Genomic DNA, 17,071 nt, shown 5'->3' with positions numbered 1-17,071 from the left:
TATATATATATATATATATATATTTATAAATGTCACAAAAAATGTTATTTATTAGATGAAAATAATTCAGTAAAAAAAATTTTTTTTAATTTCAATTAATCAGAATTGATTGTGACTTTGATAAGGAATTGGTATTCTTGAAATTGTTTCTAATATCTGACTGAATTTTTTTACTGGGCTTGAAAAATATTTTTTACCGATATCACGAAGAGAGCAAGCTATAAATATAAAAGCTTCGTCAAGAGTAAATTCTCCACGCTTGACACGCAAATCTGAACATGTTTATTTCATTTTCCTGCAAAGTGGTACAAAACCAACTATCTTATACAACGTAAAACTGTCATAGCAACCTACAATTAAAACGATGACAAATTACAAATCCGCATAACTCGCTTACACGGTATAAACCGCACGTTTCAACTTATTAATTAAAATCACGTATGCGTTGCTTCGTTAAAGCAATTTCACAATGATTTTCAACGATTCTCACACGAATTTTTTTCCATGTGAAAGTATAATTAAAAAGTCAACTCCTAGATTAAAATCATATAAGGCTGGTTTAGATTTTTCGGAGTAGTATATCGGAAATTTTTCTACAGAAAAAATGTATATAAAATTATATAAGTATCAAACTTTGTAAAAAACTAGGAAAACAAAAATATTCTTTCTGATTTAGAAGATAATGTTTCTTTCTTACGTGATTTGAAGTGTTACATAAAATGTTTCTTCGATGAATTTAAAATATTCAAGATAAATTGCTTTCTGTCTGCGCTAATGGCAAATACAAATCCAAACCTAAATATAGGTATCCTCTTGTAAAAAAACATGATATAGTTTACGTAGATTGCCGTGACACAAATCACATTTTTTGAAGCTGTGAACAACTGAGAAACGTGGGAGGAATAAACAAACTGGCACGATATCACTGTTGGCAAATGAAATGTCAACAATTAAGATTGTTTCTCTATAATCCCGATGTCAATGCCAATGATTTTACGACGATAAATAAACTATATTGCGTTAAATATTTATATGTCTTTTCCGTGATAATATCAAAAAATATCACAATTTTATAGTATTATATACATTTGCTCACGCTAGAAATAAATATATAGTCTTCCGAAATAACATCTCTCGTTTTCTCTGTTTCAGAAAAATCGATACAAATCCGGATTATATATCGGATGCCGTATTCAGTAGTCAAAGGTAATATATGTTATTAGAATATAAACGTAATTTTTAAATTTTTTTTGCCATAATTTTTTTTATGTTATACCTTATTTTTTACTTATAATGGAAACCTATATAAAATATCAAAAAATATTATTACATGATATATCATATTTGCTACACACACCTTTCATATAACTTTCTTTGTTTCTGAATAGGATTTAAAAAATATAAATCTTTTTCAATTAATGAATTTCATCACGAATTTAGTAAAATAAAATCGTGACAAAAATTTCTCAGATATTGATTGCAAATAATGAAGGAGAAGCTATCAAAATTCACATAATATTTAAAAAATTCATCGTGATAATATTCGATAATTAATAGTTTTAGAATATTATTAAGTCTAAAAAAATTAAATGCAAGTCAAAATGCACTTATCGCGTTATACGTGAGTAGAAATTAAAGAATTAAATAAAAGTGAAAAATTCTTGACCAATTATTTCATGTATTTGTAATCTATTCGATAGGAAAAGGAAAAGTATTATTAAATCTTCAGGGTTGGAATAAATTCGCTTGAAAATCTGAAGGGATATTTCAAATTTATACAGTGACAAGGGAAACTTTCTTGAATTTATCTCTCGCCAACGAAAATATATATTATATAAGATAGCACAAAAATCGTAAATGCGAAAAAGTACTAGATTACACATATAGATGCATATTTATATTATTAGGAATTTTTTATATATGATTTTCCATTAAGATGTAACATTTCATCCATATGTCGAACATAAATAAATATTAGAAGTAGATCGCCTTCTATTCATTAAAAAGTGCATTAAAAATATCAAGTACTATAATTTTCTAACTACAGCAACGATATATCATATATCTTTAGTTTCATTGAAGAGAAAGTTTCTTTAAGAAAAAAAATCTTTCGGATTGATCTATCACTTCATACTAAACATATACATTGATAGCAAAAAAATAAACAATATAAAGCAAATACATGTTTCAGTTTTAAACACAAAATAGAAAAAAAATATTTAATCTAATCCAAGGTAAACTTTCGATTCTATTTTAAAATATTATACTGTATTTCTCTTCAACAGTAGCGAAAAGCTTTTGCTTTAAGTAGAGAAGCATATATAGTCTTCCTTTTTTAAACTTTATTTAACATTTAAATATTTTTTATTACACATATTTTGATGTATAATATATTACAGTTTATCATGCTTTTAAAATACTTGTATTATTTAACTATTCGATCACACTTTTACTCGTTTGTATTTTATTTTGCTTTAAAGCATGTTTCTGTTTTTCAGCTATATGTCACTGTACTGTCCAAAACACATATAAAAAGTAATTTCAAATACAATCAAATAAAAATCCTTTTTTTCATTCGAAGCATTTCGGAGCTTCAATATATTTTCAGTCTTATTATTGACAATGTAATGACACAGAGTCAAATCTAATAAACCGTATACATTTTTTAAAAATTAAATATATTTAATTAAACTTTAAATTTATATTAATTTTAACAAAAATTTCTTTTTTTATAATTTGAAGAGTATAAAAATATTTAATATAATTTATGATTTTTTTATTATATTTTTTTATAAACATAAATTCTACTATCGTTTACTATTATTTATTAAATAATACTAGTGGGAAACAATTCTACGCTGATGCGAGAAAAGAACATTGAAAATAATCCCAACTGAAAACATTTAATAGAATCTTTGTGATATGCAGTTAGTTCGTCGTAAATTCTGCTTTAACGCGCCGTAACAACATCTTTCAAACACTTCTACGATAAGTATACCTGCAACCACAAGGTAAAGTTTGATTAATACGCACAGTGGCTTCAGACTTCGCGTTTAATTTAAAAATAAGATGTACAATAAACTCTGTTGTTGAGTTTAATTAAAAAGTATTATCAATATCATGAAAGGTATTCTGAGTATATTTGCATTAACACCTCGCTTCGTTATATTGAAAAAAAGATATTTAAAAATTTATTTATAAAAAATATATTTATTTCACTAAAATAAATCTTTATTTAAATACAGTAAAATAAAATTTTATTTCTAGCAAATAAGCCATCTATTTTATTTTTTTTTTACAAATGACATATGTATATTTTACAGAAATGTATATTTCGTCATCACAATCAAATTTTTTCATAACTAAATATCGAAGAAAACGTTGTAATATTTGCTTCACAATACTTCGACATTTTTCTCTTAGTGTAGAAAGAAAGTCAGTAGCGCATACGTGTACGTTAAAAGATATTGATCGCATATGCAACCATACTTAAAATATCGATCGCTGATATTAATCTTCCTACATTGAGAGAAAAATGTATTAAATTCTAATAAACATTTGTTTGAATAATGACAGTTACTAAATGTAAATATGTTTATTTGATACAAAAACCATTCATTCGATTTAATTATTATTTTTTATTTAGCAAATATTTATTTTCCGTAAATATTATATTGGTATTAGTCAAACTATTATTTATTAAAATTTAGTACATTTTGCACTCAGTATATTTCTGTCAATATTACCTGTGTTAAAAATTATATCAACTTTAAGCGTAAATTTTTATTTGGAGTTAAAATTAAATTAAATTTTTTTAATTTATTCTTTCCAATTGTATGTATCAAGAAAGATTGACAATGAACTAATAAAAATTGCAAATTTTTCAATCTAATCAATAACTAATGATTTTAATTTGCTCTACAAATGTTAAACATGATATGCATACACATACGACAATGTGGCAGAAATTCAATTAAAAGATCATAGTCTTGTAAGTTACCATTCTCGAATATGTAGGATTGACACAAACGTAGGAACGTCAAGGTATTTGAATTAAGAATTTTAATTAACCACTATCAATTAACAGGAATGCCAAATAATCATTACTCAATTCGTTATTATTAATTAACACAAAAATTAAATATTGCAGTGGACGACCCTTATTATACAAAACAAATGCAGACGAATAATTTCCACGAACACGATTTTAATTACTTGTTGCTTTTGAATGATTATAATTATTCGAATAAATTAGCCGATGATCAGTAAAGCATTGTTAATTATAATTGCTGTCGCATATTAAATAATAAAAGGAATAATAACCGTGCATGTGTACGCTTTGTTATATTATCTCGTGAAAAAGATGACAGAATCATACGCACGTATCTTGATGTAGTAATAGTAATAAATCATGTTTAAATAAGCATATTTACTCAATGTACGCAAACGCATTACGCGTTTGACGATGTGCGATTATAACAAATGATGCAATTGGTATCGAACGACACGCAGTCAGGCGGGCAGGCAAAATCCCGGTAAAATTGATAACTCGCTTGATAAATGATAAATGGAATAAGCGGATCGAATCTATACCAATCCGTATTGTAATCGCTAGTAACTGCTCTAAACCAGAAGCGACTTCGCCGTAAGATAAATTAACCGATAAATTGTCTCGGACAGGTGCAAAGGCTCAATGCTGAGACAACAGAGTAGGATATAATGAATCTCCGTTGAAAGCTCTCTCTTCGATAAATTAAGGGATCGCCTATTGTGAAGAACATCGCGTTAGCCTTCTTGCATTCCTAGTATATCTACTTTAGATCGTTATCTTTCACAAAAATTGTACAGTGTAAATAAACTGTTTAACCTTCTGGCATCCGCTACGCGCCATTATAGTGACTTCCCACTAACCGATTCCTTAAACTTAAAACAAAACATCACCATAGTGACTTCTCTTTAAACAATCTTTTTCAAGGCGCAATTTAAATGGCTCTTAAAATCTAAAATGTATGGAAAAGAGTTATTTAAAATCATCATACATTTCCCAAAAATTGTTTAAAAGATAGCCACTATACTCTGTAGTGATGTTTCTAAGCTTTAAGTTTAAAACATATAATCCATGCTTCGATATCTCGTTGTTTTATCAAACAGAAATGTTCTCAATTATTTTGATTTGCATTTATTTCATCAAAAGAACGTTCGCACTTTTCAGTTGCATTTTCCTACGACTCATCAAACATTGTTTAGATGTAAAAAAAAACATTGGTGTCTGTTTATTTTTGAATGTTTAAGCTATAAAAGTCCAATGAATAAATTTACATTTAGACGGTATAAATTTTATACATCGCAGCAGTGAATCCTTTCTAATTTATCATAATATGAATCGAAATTACATAAATATTAATATTACACATATATCGTTCAAATATATATTTTTCTGACATAGAATATTTTATAACTTTCAGAGTATACAAGAAATCCTCGCCGAATAATAAGTTGACACTTTACTTAGCTAGCAGAGATATTATCGTCAGCGAAGCCAAGAACGACAACAAACTCCTAGGTGTCCTTTTGGTTGATCCCGACTACGTGCGCGATAAAAAGGTAAGATAAATTACAAATATTTATTTTTATGAAATGCTATTTTTCTTGAAACTGTTAGAATGTTTGACGACGCAGTCACACATAAAATGTAAGTTTGGTACATTTTTTACAAACTGTTTTCAAAATTGTATAACGTTTATAATGTCAATATCTATAAAAAGACTACTCGAACTAACATTATCGAATCTTGAAATATTAAGTTCAGTGAAATAAGATCTTCAAATTCATAAAGAATCTTGCTTATTATCAGTTATAGTGTTAAATCTACTGGAAAATTTCTCTATAACTTATCATTCGATCGGAAATAATTAAAGTTGAACGGAGAGCAGATTCCAATTCTCAGAATATAGGAAAAGAAAAAGAAATACGAGCTAAACTACATTTATTGTCAAAATCTTTACAAAGATTTGAAGATTGTGAAGGATCTTTCTTATTCAAGAGAAAAAGATCTTTTCTATGAGATAATATATAATATTTTGAAATATTTTTATACGTTCAAATTTATTTTATGTACACAATAATATTTTAATATTAATAAAATTTGTCTTGTAATAATTAAAATCTCTCTGATAGAGAATGTAAAAGAAGAATTTTTGTACAGAATAGAATAATTTAACTGCTTGTAAATTAATTAGGATGATGTACATATTCTAAAAAAAAACTGAATTGTTATTTTTTTATAGGTATTCGGTCAGGTGACGCTGACTTTTCGTTACGGAAGAGAAGACGAAGAAGTAATGGGCTTAAAATTTTGTAATGAAGCAATGATGTGTCTGGCTCAGCTGTACCCATTTTATGTAGGAGCTCATCATCTAGAGACTAAGAGCCCACTTCAGGTTGGTGCAAAATAACAACATGGATATAAATGGATGTGATAAAAAATAAATGCAAATAAATATAATAAATAGATATATTAATAAAATTAATATCAATAAAATTATGATATCCACACGTACAACACGTACAACAGGAATGGCCAACTCGCGACACGCGAAGGCATTCTCAATGGCATGCTTAAAGAAATACGCGTTGTCAAAAATTTAGAAAACCAAAAATAATAAAATAAAATAGCAACCGTATTCCATTAAAATCTATTTTTACCCTTGCAGTCTCTGGCTACGTTCATTTTATTTTTTAATTAAATTATAATTTAAAATGAATGTAAAACAGAACAGCAAAATTTGTTAAACAAAAGAATTTTTTTTGCTTTTAATGTAAAAGAAGAAAGTAACTAAAATTATGGTCTTTTTTATTTAATCTTTAGAAAACGGGAGTCTATTTTTTAAATCTAACAGCTTTTCTCGCAATAAGATTTGTTATAATTTATTACTTTATTGTATACTTTACCTCAAAATATGACATTATTTCACAGCCACTATAATTTTCTCGTCCTATAAAGATTAATCTGTAGTAGAATAGCACATCAAAGATTTGGAACTTCCATAATAGTACGCAAAAAAGATTGGTCCAAAAAGGTTGATCACTTCTGATCTAGACGAATCATATTTTCTTATTATCATTAAATATTACACCTAAAATATAACAATCTTTTTTTTTAATTCGTTAATGTTTACTTCAAAGTATTATATTGTAAAATCTCATTAAAAAGCCAATGCTGGCAATAATTAAAAAAAAAATAAATTTACGAATTAGCTCAATTATGACAATTTTCGTACGATTTTAGTGTCCGCTATTCATACATACGCATATTGAAACTCGCATCATCATTATGAGCACAGATGTATTCATAGCGTGTCTTAACTGCACGACGTGAAATATAGTCCAATATGCTTCAAGGATTTAGGTTACAGTATAAGTGGAATTTATGCTTTCCTTGATTAAACTGTACCTATCGTGGTAATAGAAACTGATCTGTGAAACTCCGTAACAAGTTTAACCGTCCAATGATATTATAATTATATATAATATCAATATAAGGATACTGTTAATATATATTCAATCAAGAAATAAGCATAAACACTCAACTCGCTACATGATCATGAAAATTTCAAACACTCTGCATTTTGCGATGCGCTATGTCGGATGTAGTTTCGAAGTAATACATTTTGTAAGTAATGCATTTTGAACGTTGTAACCAGAGAATGTCTTGGCACTAGTAGATATTGATAATCTTTTTAAGCATCTCACAAGAAGAATGAAGACGGTAAAATGATAAATGAATTTCCAACCACACAAATCTCATTACATCTATTACCTGTATCATACTTCATCATGCGAATGAAAACTTCCCAAAATAATTATTTTCATATCTCAAAATCTATTTGATTTAATTTCGATATATTCTGATACACTTTGAAGTGACAAAACAGAATTTTTATATTTATATTCGTAACAACAAATAACAGATGTATAATATACGTTATTCATTGTGTAAATCATGAAAAATTTAAATCTTTCATATTACATTGATTCAAATATAGATATATCGAAAAAAATGTCGAACGGTAAATACTAAAAGCAATTTAAAACATACAATGTCAAATATATCATCACATATTGAGAGCGTTTAACCACATAAATCACGTTTTCGTATCGAGCACACAAAACTATTTTTACGAACCGTCAATTAAATCTTGCCAACTTCAAAAGCTGTCTCACTTATTTTCTCGCCACGTTTCATTTTTATGGGCATACAAATCGTATGCGTAATCCCGTGAACAAGATTTAACGCTACGTAATTATAAAACCTTGACTTCGCCGCGACTACGAAGGCATTGTTGATTGCCGAGTTATAATGTATTCTATAATGGTATAACACGCAGAAAAACAAAATTAATTTTGTGCTTTTAAACTAATCTTGCAACAGCGCGATACGCGCAAACATTGCAAAATTTAACTGAGAAAAATGTACAAAGTGACAGAGCAAAAAATAAAAGACACAAAGTCAGTGTCTGTAAAAACAAACAAAACTCTTTTTCACATTAATTGATTTTTACAGAAAAAAGAAATATATTTAGCTTTTATTTAATATTAATAATTCTTCTGATAAACAATTAAAACTAAACTTAATACGTATTAAAACTATATCGAAACTAACTTAATAAATAACATCATATTAAATTATAAATATAGTATTAAATATAGTATTATGATTGAATTATTTACGTATTAGATTGATAAAATTTATATTATTCATATGACAAATGAGATTTCAATCCTTACAGTTAATCTTCGATAATACGATTCATTGCAATCAACTTATTAAATTCTAACGCCTTAAAAAATCTCGATGATACAAAGAACTACATGGAAAGAATTTTACTTAGAAGTATGTAAAAATTGCAATAGAAAATAATTTTATTAAAGACCATCGAAATAATTATGTAGAAAATTCAAACATGAAGAACAATGTTACAAAAAATTTCGAAATTTTAACAATCAGTTTAAGCGTCCAACATAATTATTTTGATAGTTCAACAAAATTATTTTTAAATTTGTATCTAGCTAAATTTGCAAATACATCAGCAAAATTTTTTTTCATATAAAAACATGATTATAGAATATAAAGTTTCTTTCTAATCGGTATCTAAATAAGATTTTTAGATTAAACTATTCCAATTAAGTAATCCCGTTATAACTAGGCATTTCATCGTCTTATAGATAATTAATATTAATATGACATGAAAGGGATAGATAAAGCTTTCATTATTATCTTTCAACAACGTTTCATTGAAATAATACATTGAACGAAATTGGTCTTTATCAGTAAATCTTTATTAATATCTATCCCAAACATGTCACATTTGTATCAATTCCATGAATACCTTCTGCAGAGGATCTTAACGAGAATAACTGTAGAAAAATTGGAGAATTCATAACACAATCAGTGTCAGAAACCATGTGAAAAATTCTCTTCACGAGCGAAACTAAAAAGGATCAACCGGTAAAAAGCTTTTTCTAAATTCTTATCAAAAAACGTCCTTTGTAAAATTAGATGAGATTCTATCAGATTTTGTGCTTCGTTGAATAATAATGTACCTCAGGCCAAACAATGCCAATGTAATCAATAAAATTAATATTAGATATAACTCACAATTTTATCAATAATTTCTTTATGACTGTTACTGCCACAAATGTACAAGAACTAAGGTCAATGCCAAAATAAAATCCGGTGATTATCATTTTAATAAATATAAAGTAGCATTTCATTATAAATGTATTAATAATTACGTCGACATAATTAAATTATCTCTTTAAAAGATCTAACCTATATAATCTTATTTTATATTAAAATAATTACTAATACGCTTTGTTACAGTGTGCAATTAACAAGCTAAAAACGATATTGATATAAACGAAATTGTGAAAATATGATGCGAATATTCAATAAGAAACAAATTCACAAATATGAAAAATCTGGCAAATCGTAAATTATAAAATCTTTAAATACATATCTCTTTACACTTTTGCTGTATAATTTTCACATTAATTTTCGATGCACGGTGAAAATAATTTAACAATAATTTAACTGCTCTGCCTCGATGGATCATGTTAATCATTACGACGTTCATAATATTGCACGTTGTACGTTTACAACAAAGGCTATAGTCCACTTCATGCTGCAAATTAAAGCATTTTTTGATTGACCAATTAGTAAAATTCTTTCTTCTGATTAATCAATAAAATACTTCGAAGCATTTGTAGCGTTAAGTGAATCACACTCAAAAACGTTTAAAATTCGTCAAAATTTAATTTATTTTAAATAAAGTTTAAGAAACTTTAAATTACAAGAGAGATTGTGAAAATGTACGTATATTAAAAAGCTGCATAAGGATATTGATGATTTTCCTCCATATTTTCTCGTCAAGGAAAAATTGATTCTAAATATACCATATATACTCCGTAATAAATTCTTTAAGAAAGTTTACGGTTATTTATGGAAAAAAGCAATTCATGACAGAATTGCATATTATCGGCGGCGATCGATAATGTCAAAAAGAACGCTACGATTGAATTTTCGTCAAGGTACTCTCGAAAGAGAATGGAAAACGCGTTCGCTGTGACCAAGGAAAAATCTGAAATCTTGGCGAAACTCCTTGAATACGCTACAAAATCATTCTCGCAACGCGGCCTTGACCTCGACCTAACGTGATAGGAGGTTTCGCAGGCTGTCGTGAAAATTATTTATCGCTCCCTCGTCTCTTCCTATGTGAGTATTCGACAATAAGCACGATCTCAATTCTGGGAGCGATCTGAAGATAAACGCGACGTACATGGAAAATGCCTTGCCGTCTCGAGAGAGAGAGAAAGAGAGAGAGAGAGATGCATTAGGAATAAAATATAGGAGAAATATTGGAAAATATGCACGAGTGCATTCAGCTATATGATGGAAAGGGTTATTCGTTATACTGAGGTCAAAAGGATGAAATTTTAAAGAACGAGAACGAACTGATCGAGACTGAAGTATATCTCATTAGGCTTATCGAGAATAAAATACCTCCCGGCATTGCACTCAAAAGCGCATAAAATTGTACCGATGCGTACAAATGGTGTCAATAGAATTTCAGCAAAAAAAAAACGAAAAAATTTCGGATCGTGCTGAACGTCAAAATGCCATGAGTTTCACGACGTTCACATCACTATATTCCTCTCTGCATGACAGACAGTAGACAAGCCAAAGGAATAAATTGTAGTTAGCCGTGTTCTGCGATAAAAAAATATTCCTGAAAATACGGTCGGTACGTGTCAATGTCTATTTTTTTTTTTTTTTTATCATCAAATGCTGTTCTCTATTGCTTAAGCCCGGCGAGATACAGAGATAAATTAATGTAATAATTGTAGCAATAATAAAAATTCATAAATACATTTCCGCAATAACTGCAGTGAAATAATAATAATTCTTCAGACCGGCGAACATAAAATATAATTAATATTTTACTTCTACACATTTCATAAAACCGTTCAAAAAAACCGTTATTTTTATCCATAAGAGAAGTTGAAGCTCTCATAACTGTGATAAAATAATGAAGATGGTACGTACAAAACTCCGTTAGTATTCTAATAAAGTCATGACTTTAATGATGACGGAATAGTCATGATCTGTCGGAAAAGAACTTGAGGATATTTCTATGCAGTATAAAATCGGAACTCCTCGTTTTTTTTTTAGAAAAGATACGTCGAATCAATATGCATTGTAGACTTGTTGTATAAACATACCATGAGAGAAAATAGGTCATGATATAAGAGGATCGCTCGAATTTCGAATACTATGGAAAATACATGACCAAGTACAATACTCATTAATACATGACTCGAATATTTCAATTGCAGCATTCGAGAAACACAGCACGTGTATCGCAGTAATGTATAACAATATATCATTCTATGTCATAATCTATCCAAATCCGACATAATTGTGGTCTAATAGTATATAATAAATAGGACACATTAACATTAACATTCACGATGCTGCACACATATGTTATTTTAGTAAACAAATATTGTAATTTAAAGTAATGACAATATACAGAGTACATTTTGAGTTTATATTATGATATAATAGGAAATATTTCACTGGATTATTTAAGGATTCAAATCAAAGCCTTAACATAGACTAATAATAAATAATATTGAGTTTAAAAAAAAATACATTCTTAAATATCTCAAATTACGTGATGTAAATCCAATTAGACAGATCGTTTCATCCAAGTTTTATTGATTTCAGTCAAATTTAATTTAAGATATATGAGAAAATTCAATTTGTTTTATAAACTTTAATGTCCTGTATCTCGGAAACTATTGATTTTAGGATTTATTAAGGCTTTATTAAAGCTTTGGTGCTTTAAATAATCTGAAGAATCGCCTCTTAAATTTATAACATGAACTTAAAATATACGCGGTCGCTTATACTGCTGCTTCCGAATATTTTCATATGTATTAATAATATAGTAATAATAATAACACTTATACATTGGATTTAAACAATGTATTATAGTTTCTATTTTTTATTTAGACGTCACATTATCTATGATAATATAATGTACAGAAAGATTACATGTGCCTATAGATATTTAGAAACTGATAAGCTGGAATTGAAAATATTCTTTTTTTGAATCAAAATTGAAGTTTTTCATGATAATACAATTCTTAAACTAAATGTTGATAGCAAAATTTTAACTTTAACAAATAATGAAATGACCATTTTTATTTCATTATTTTTTATTTTATTCATTATTTGTCAGTTATTTGAGAGGTCGATCTTTCAAATAATTGATGATATAATTATTTAAACCATATCTTTTTCTTTTCTTACTTACCATATTTCTTCTTTTCTTAAAATTCTTAAATAAATAAATAATATAATCAATAAAAAAGGATTTTTGCTTCACAATGCAGAAACAAACATTCCGAATTCCTACATTTTTGCAAAGAAAGTCAGATCTCGAACTCTCAAAACTAAATCTTATGTTCGTACTTCCAGCTATTTTTTTATTCAAGAATTCTGAACGATAAGTACTCTTACATCGTGTTTCCTTCACAATAGCACGATCTTCGCATTTCATCTTGATAGCATTGTGAGTAAGAAAGCAAGAAGGGCACCTAAAGTCTGGTGCAAAAGATCAGACGAAATGACGTAATTCAATTCAACCTCGACTGACATAAACTGACCCTGGCCTGCTTCTCTGAGGACAATATCCTCCGTTTTATTTTTACACGCGTTTGCCCATGCACTACGTCGATTTGCCGTTGTGAATGTTGTGAGCTGATGGGACAGGAAAGCCGATATGAGCCACCTTCTATTGCGACGACTTGGAATTATCCTTGCGCGCACAGGTGTTCCGGAGGCACAACAGACAATGTACCAAAGGATAAGGAGACAGAACAAGGATTTAAAGTTAAAACAAATGTACACGTGTGCGTATAATTCGAGAAATGAGAAGGCGAGATGTATAACAGCTCATCATTATCATGTTAATGGGGTAGCTCTCGAATTTAAAGCCAATATCTCTCAAACGTCGAAAAAAGTCATTATTTGCTCATAGAAATTCAATTATCAACATTAAATATCTTTAATGTGTTAACAAATGAATCTTTTACAAATAAATTTATTAAAGTAGAAATGATTTGAGATAAAATGATGATTAAATCTTATTATTTATTATGAATTCCTGGAAAATCGTTCATTTTTAGTATATATGTATTTGTTTATACACAATGGTGCTTTTCGATATATTTTTTGTTAGGAAAAAATTAATTTCAAAATTGTCTAAAACAAATTGTCTAATACAATACGTTGTTGTTATATGCAATTTAAATCTATGTGATACATTTTCTCTTTAAATTTCTTAATTACCATGAGCATACAATAAAATCAAAAAATATATATATTGTTTAAAAAAAAATTATATCGATGAATGTGTGCTGTGTTTGATAATTTATACTATATATGTATATGTGATTACTTGCTAATGATCTTCAGGGAGCTAATGTTTTTCAAAGGATAAAAAGAAACCGTTATTGCATGGTATTTGAAAATACCAAAGACTCCCATGTCAATTAAATCTCGAAAAACATATCTTTTTAATAAAATTTACGAGTCCTTTGGCCTAAATTAATTTAACAAGATCGAAGAAAGAACTTAACAGAGTAAAAAATGGAATAATGTTACAGTGAACGTCAACTTTTATATATATTCAGATCAATAATTCATATTTTCATATTTCTTCATTTTGTAAATATTTTATAATTCAATAAGTATTAAAATATGAACAGTTTTCCGTAGTACTTACATTTGCAAAGCTTTCGACATTATTATTCGCTTTTATTAAAACATATTCTGTAACTACATAATTAAATAATGTTTTGTTTTGATAATAATTCCATAAAACAAATTAATGTTTATTTGTATAATTCAGATATAAAATCAATTTCCTATTCAAAGAACAATAAAAGTGAAATGTAATATTTCGTATAAATTTAATAAAATTTATACATGTTGTATTGATAAATGTAATACACAAAGTATTAATATTTATTTTCTCATATATATACGTGTTATTTCAAATATATACTTGAAATATTTGCTAAAAGTTTTTTGAGCACACTTTTAAATCTTTTTTATTTTAACTAAAATAAATTTAAAATGTAAAACGACTACGCATAGCATACCTTTTTTTCAAGTTTTTAATATAACCTACGTTATGGAATGAAATAATATGGATTATATATGTATACATAATAATCTATATCCCGTAGAAAGTTTTAAAATTCCTGATTATCGACAAACCGCCTCAACTATGCTTAATATGAATAAAGTGATCCACGAACGAAAACGAAATTGTCTTTTCTTCAGATTATTAAAATAAAGTAGGTCAAAGTCATATTTCGAAAATGTTGATAACTTAAATAAAAGTTCTCTTCGACAACAATCTACTACAATTCTCTGATAGAATTTTTTCCTATATACGTTTAAAATGGATACGTAATCAGAATACGTAATAAGAATATTTTCTAATAGCAGTTGATGGTTGTTTATGATTGTCTCTGAATTATGTAAAAATATATTTTCTTTTTGTCACATCTATCTCGACGAGAAATCTTCATAAGAATTTTTACGACGTGGAAAAGCACTACATTTTTCTAGCAGCTATCCAATAGAAAGAGCAAAGAGAAATTGAGCTGAAATCTTTCTTTTACAGGAAGCACTTATCAAAAGGCTAGGACCCAATGCACATGCGTTCACCATAGAAATTCCCTCAATCGCCCCACCATCTGTGCAACTGGTACCAGCTAAGGAATACAATGGCCCGCCTATAGGTAACAGCTACGACGTCAGAGTTTACGTTGGTGAGTGGAAAAAGCTTGCTGATTTCCTTGGCCTTTATTTTCTCGATCCCAATGAATGTATGCACTTCGAATGAAAAACAACGGTACACTACAATTCAAAGCGAGGTGTAATTACGTACGTTCGTGAACAAAGTAGGAATTTTATTTACAAACAAAGGGAATGTATAGTATTCTTCATCTCTCACACACACAATTACGCAGGAATAAGAATTCGAAACATCTCGAATAATAAAATACTTTGTGCTTACACACGTAAAATTCGAAACATAAAGAAATAAGCATATTTTAATCAATTTCCCATAAGAAAGAGATTGTAAAATTTTTATTTCTGTTCCAAACATTATATAAAAAGCCAGCTTAAAAGTTCTTATCTTATTATTAGAATTCTTAGAATATTTTGTATTTATATTGTATATATAATTTTAGAAATAAAAAAATAATCTTTACCAATGTCAGATTGTTATAGCTAATCATATAATTTCTGAGAAAGGAAATGAATCTAAAAATATCAGGTTTAAATTTGTAATATAAACAACTTTTAACAACAAAATTTTTTTCTCAAAATATTTGCTCGATTATTCGCAACAATGAATTTGTGAGTGAATTTGCGATTAGCACCAGCTCTCACCTTTATCTCCTAGTTATATCAGATCGTTAACATTTTGTGTGGCGGATTTCAGCGGAACGGGCGGACGAACGCTTGCACCGTAAAACCACCGTCAGGATGGGTATTCGAGTGATCCAACGAGCCACGAAGCCGCCTTTACCCTCGACGACTATGTACAGTGTACCTCTCTCGAGAGAGCCATCGACTGGCTTGAAAATTCAAGGATCCAAAACAAGAGTGACATTAGCGGAAAATGAGATCATCGAGGATGATGGTTAGTTTGCGATTAACGTGATATGTTCATACGACGAATATAATAATGTACATTTCCTTATCATTAAACTCTAAGCTAGTTATTGTTATCATCATCTCTATTGTATTATTTCCTATACGTAAAAAAAAACAATTTTACTAAAAATTTAATTAAACGCAATCTGAAAATAATGTTGAGTGTTATCAAAATAATAGAATGTTCAAACTGGTTGCTAGAATGTTAAAATTTTTTACTGCGTTGGCAGAAACGCTTAAATGTTCTGTATAATTATTTTGATTGTCCAATAAAATTATTTTCAGATCTATATCTGCCTAAATTTTTAAATATGTCAGCAAAATTTTTTTTCCATGTAGCTTCTATTATGTATCTTAATATGCTATAAATCTATGATTTTCAATGCGGCATGACGAGGTTGTAATTATAATACAATCTGAATTGAAATCTTCGAGCCAAGGCTTAATTTCGGAAGTTCTCGAATAGCCCGTCGAGTTTAATGTAAAATTACTAAGACACTACGTATCTCATTCTCTCATTAGTAAACCAATCTCATCTCATTTATCATAAATGAGAACACACACACACACACACACACACACACACACACAAATCAGAGTAAATAACAGATCAGATTTCATACTTATTTTCGCAGAGAACGTGGGACCACATGCAGCAGTAGAAAAGCCATTTTTATTAAGTGACGGTCGCGTCAGATTGGAAGCAGGGCTTGACCATGCAATTTACGAACACGGAGACTTAATCAATGTTCATGTCAATGTTAG

At 28.4% G+C, this 17,071-nt stretch overlaps 2 protein-coding genes across 2 annotated transcripts in view; one reads left to right on the top strand and one right to left on the bottom strand.

Moving 5' to 3' along the window:
* LOC108756287 overlaps positions 1 to 17,071 on the bottom strand; it is an 85,607-nt gene that overhangs the window by 57,472 nt on the left and 11,064 nt on the right.
* The window catches only part of LOC108756288 (arrestin homolog), a 56,159-nt gene that overhangs the window by 31,418 nt on the left and 7,670 nt on the right, over positions 1 to 17,071 (top strand). The window contains exons 4-9 of the mRNA XM_018499986.1: positions 1,153 to 1,206; positions 5,466 to 5,604; positions 6,288 to 6,440; positions 15,264 to 15,411; positions 16,092 to 16,292; positions 16,942 to 17,066. Of these exons, the coding sequence (XP_018355488.1) occupies positions 1,153 to 1,206; positions 5,466 to 5,604; positions 6,288 to 6,440; positions 15,264 to 15,411; positions 16,092 to 16,292; positions 16,942 to 17,066 (820 nt within the window). The remainder of the gene's footprint in view (positions 1 to 1,152; positions 1,207 to 5,465; positions 5,605 to 6,287; positions 6,441 to 15,263; positions 15,412 to 16,091; positions 16,293 to 16,941; positions 17,067 to 17,071) is intronic.

The sequence above is a fragment of the Trachymyrmex septentrionalis genome, unplaced genomic scaffold (assembly GCF_001594115.1).
Source record: "Trachymyrmex septentrionalis isolate Tsep2-gDNA-1 unplaced genomic scaffold, Tsep1.0 scaffold97, whole genome shotgun sequence".
Taxonomy (NCBI): domain Eukaryota; kingdom Metazoa; phylum Arthropoda; class Insecta; order Hymenoptera; family Formicidae; genus Trachymyrmex; species Trachymyrmex septentrionalis.
This window is presented reverse-complemented; position numbering and strand designations above follow the sequence as displayed.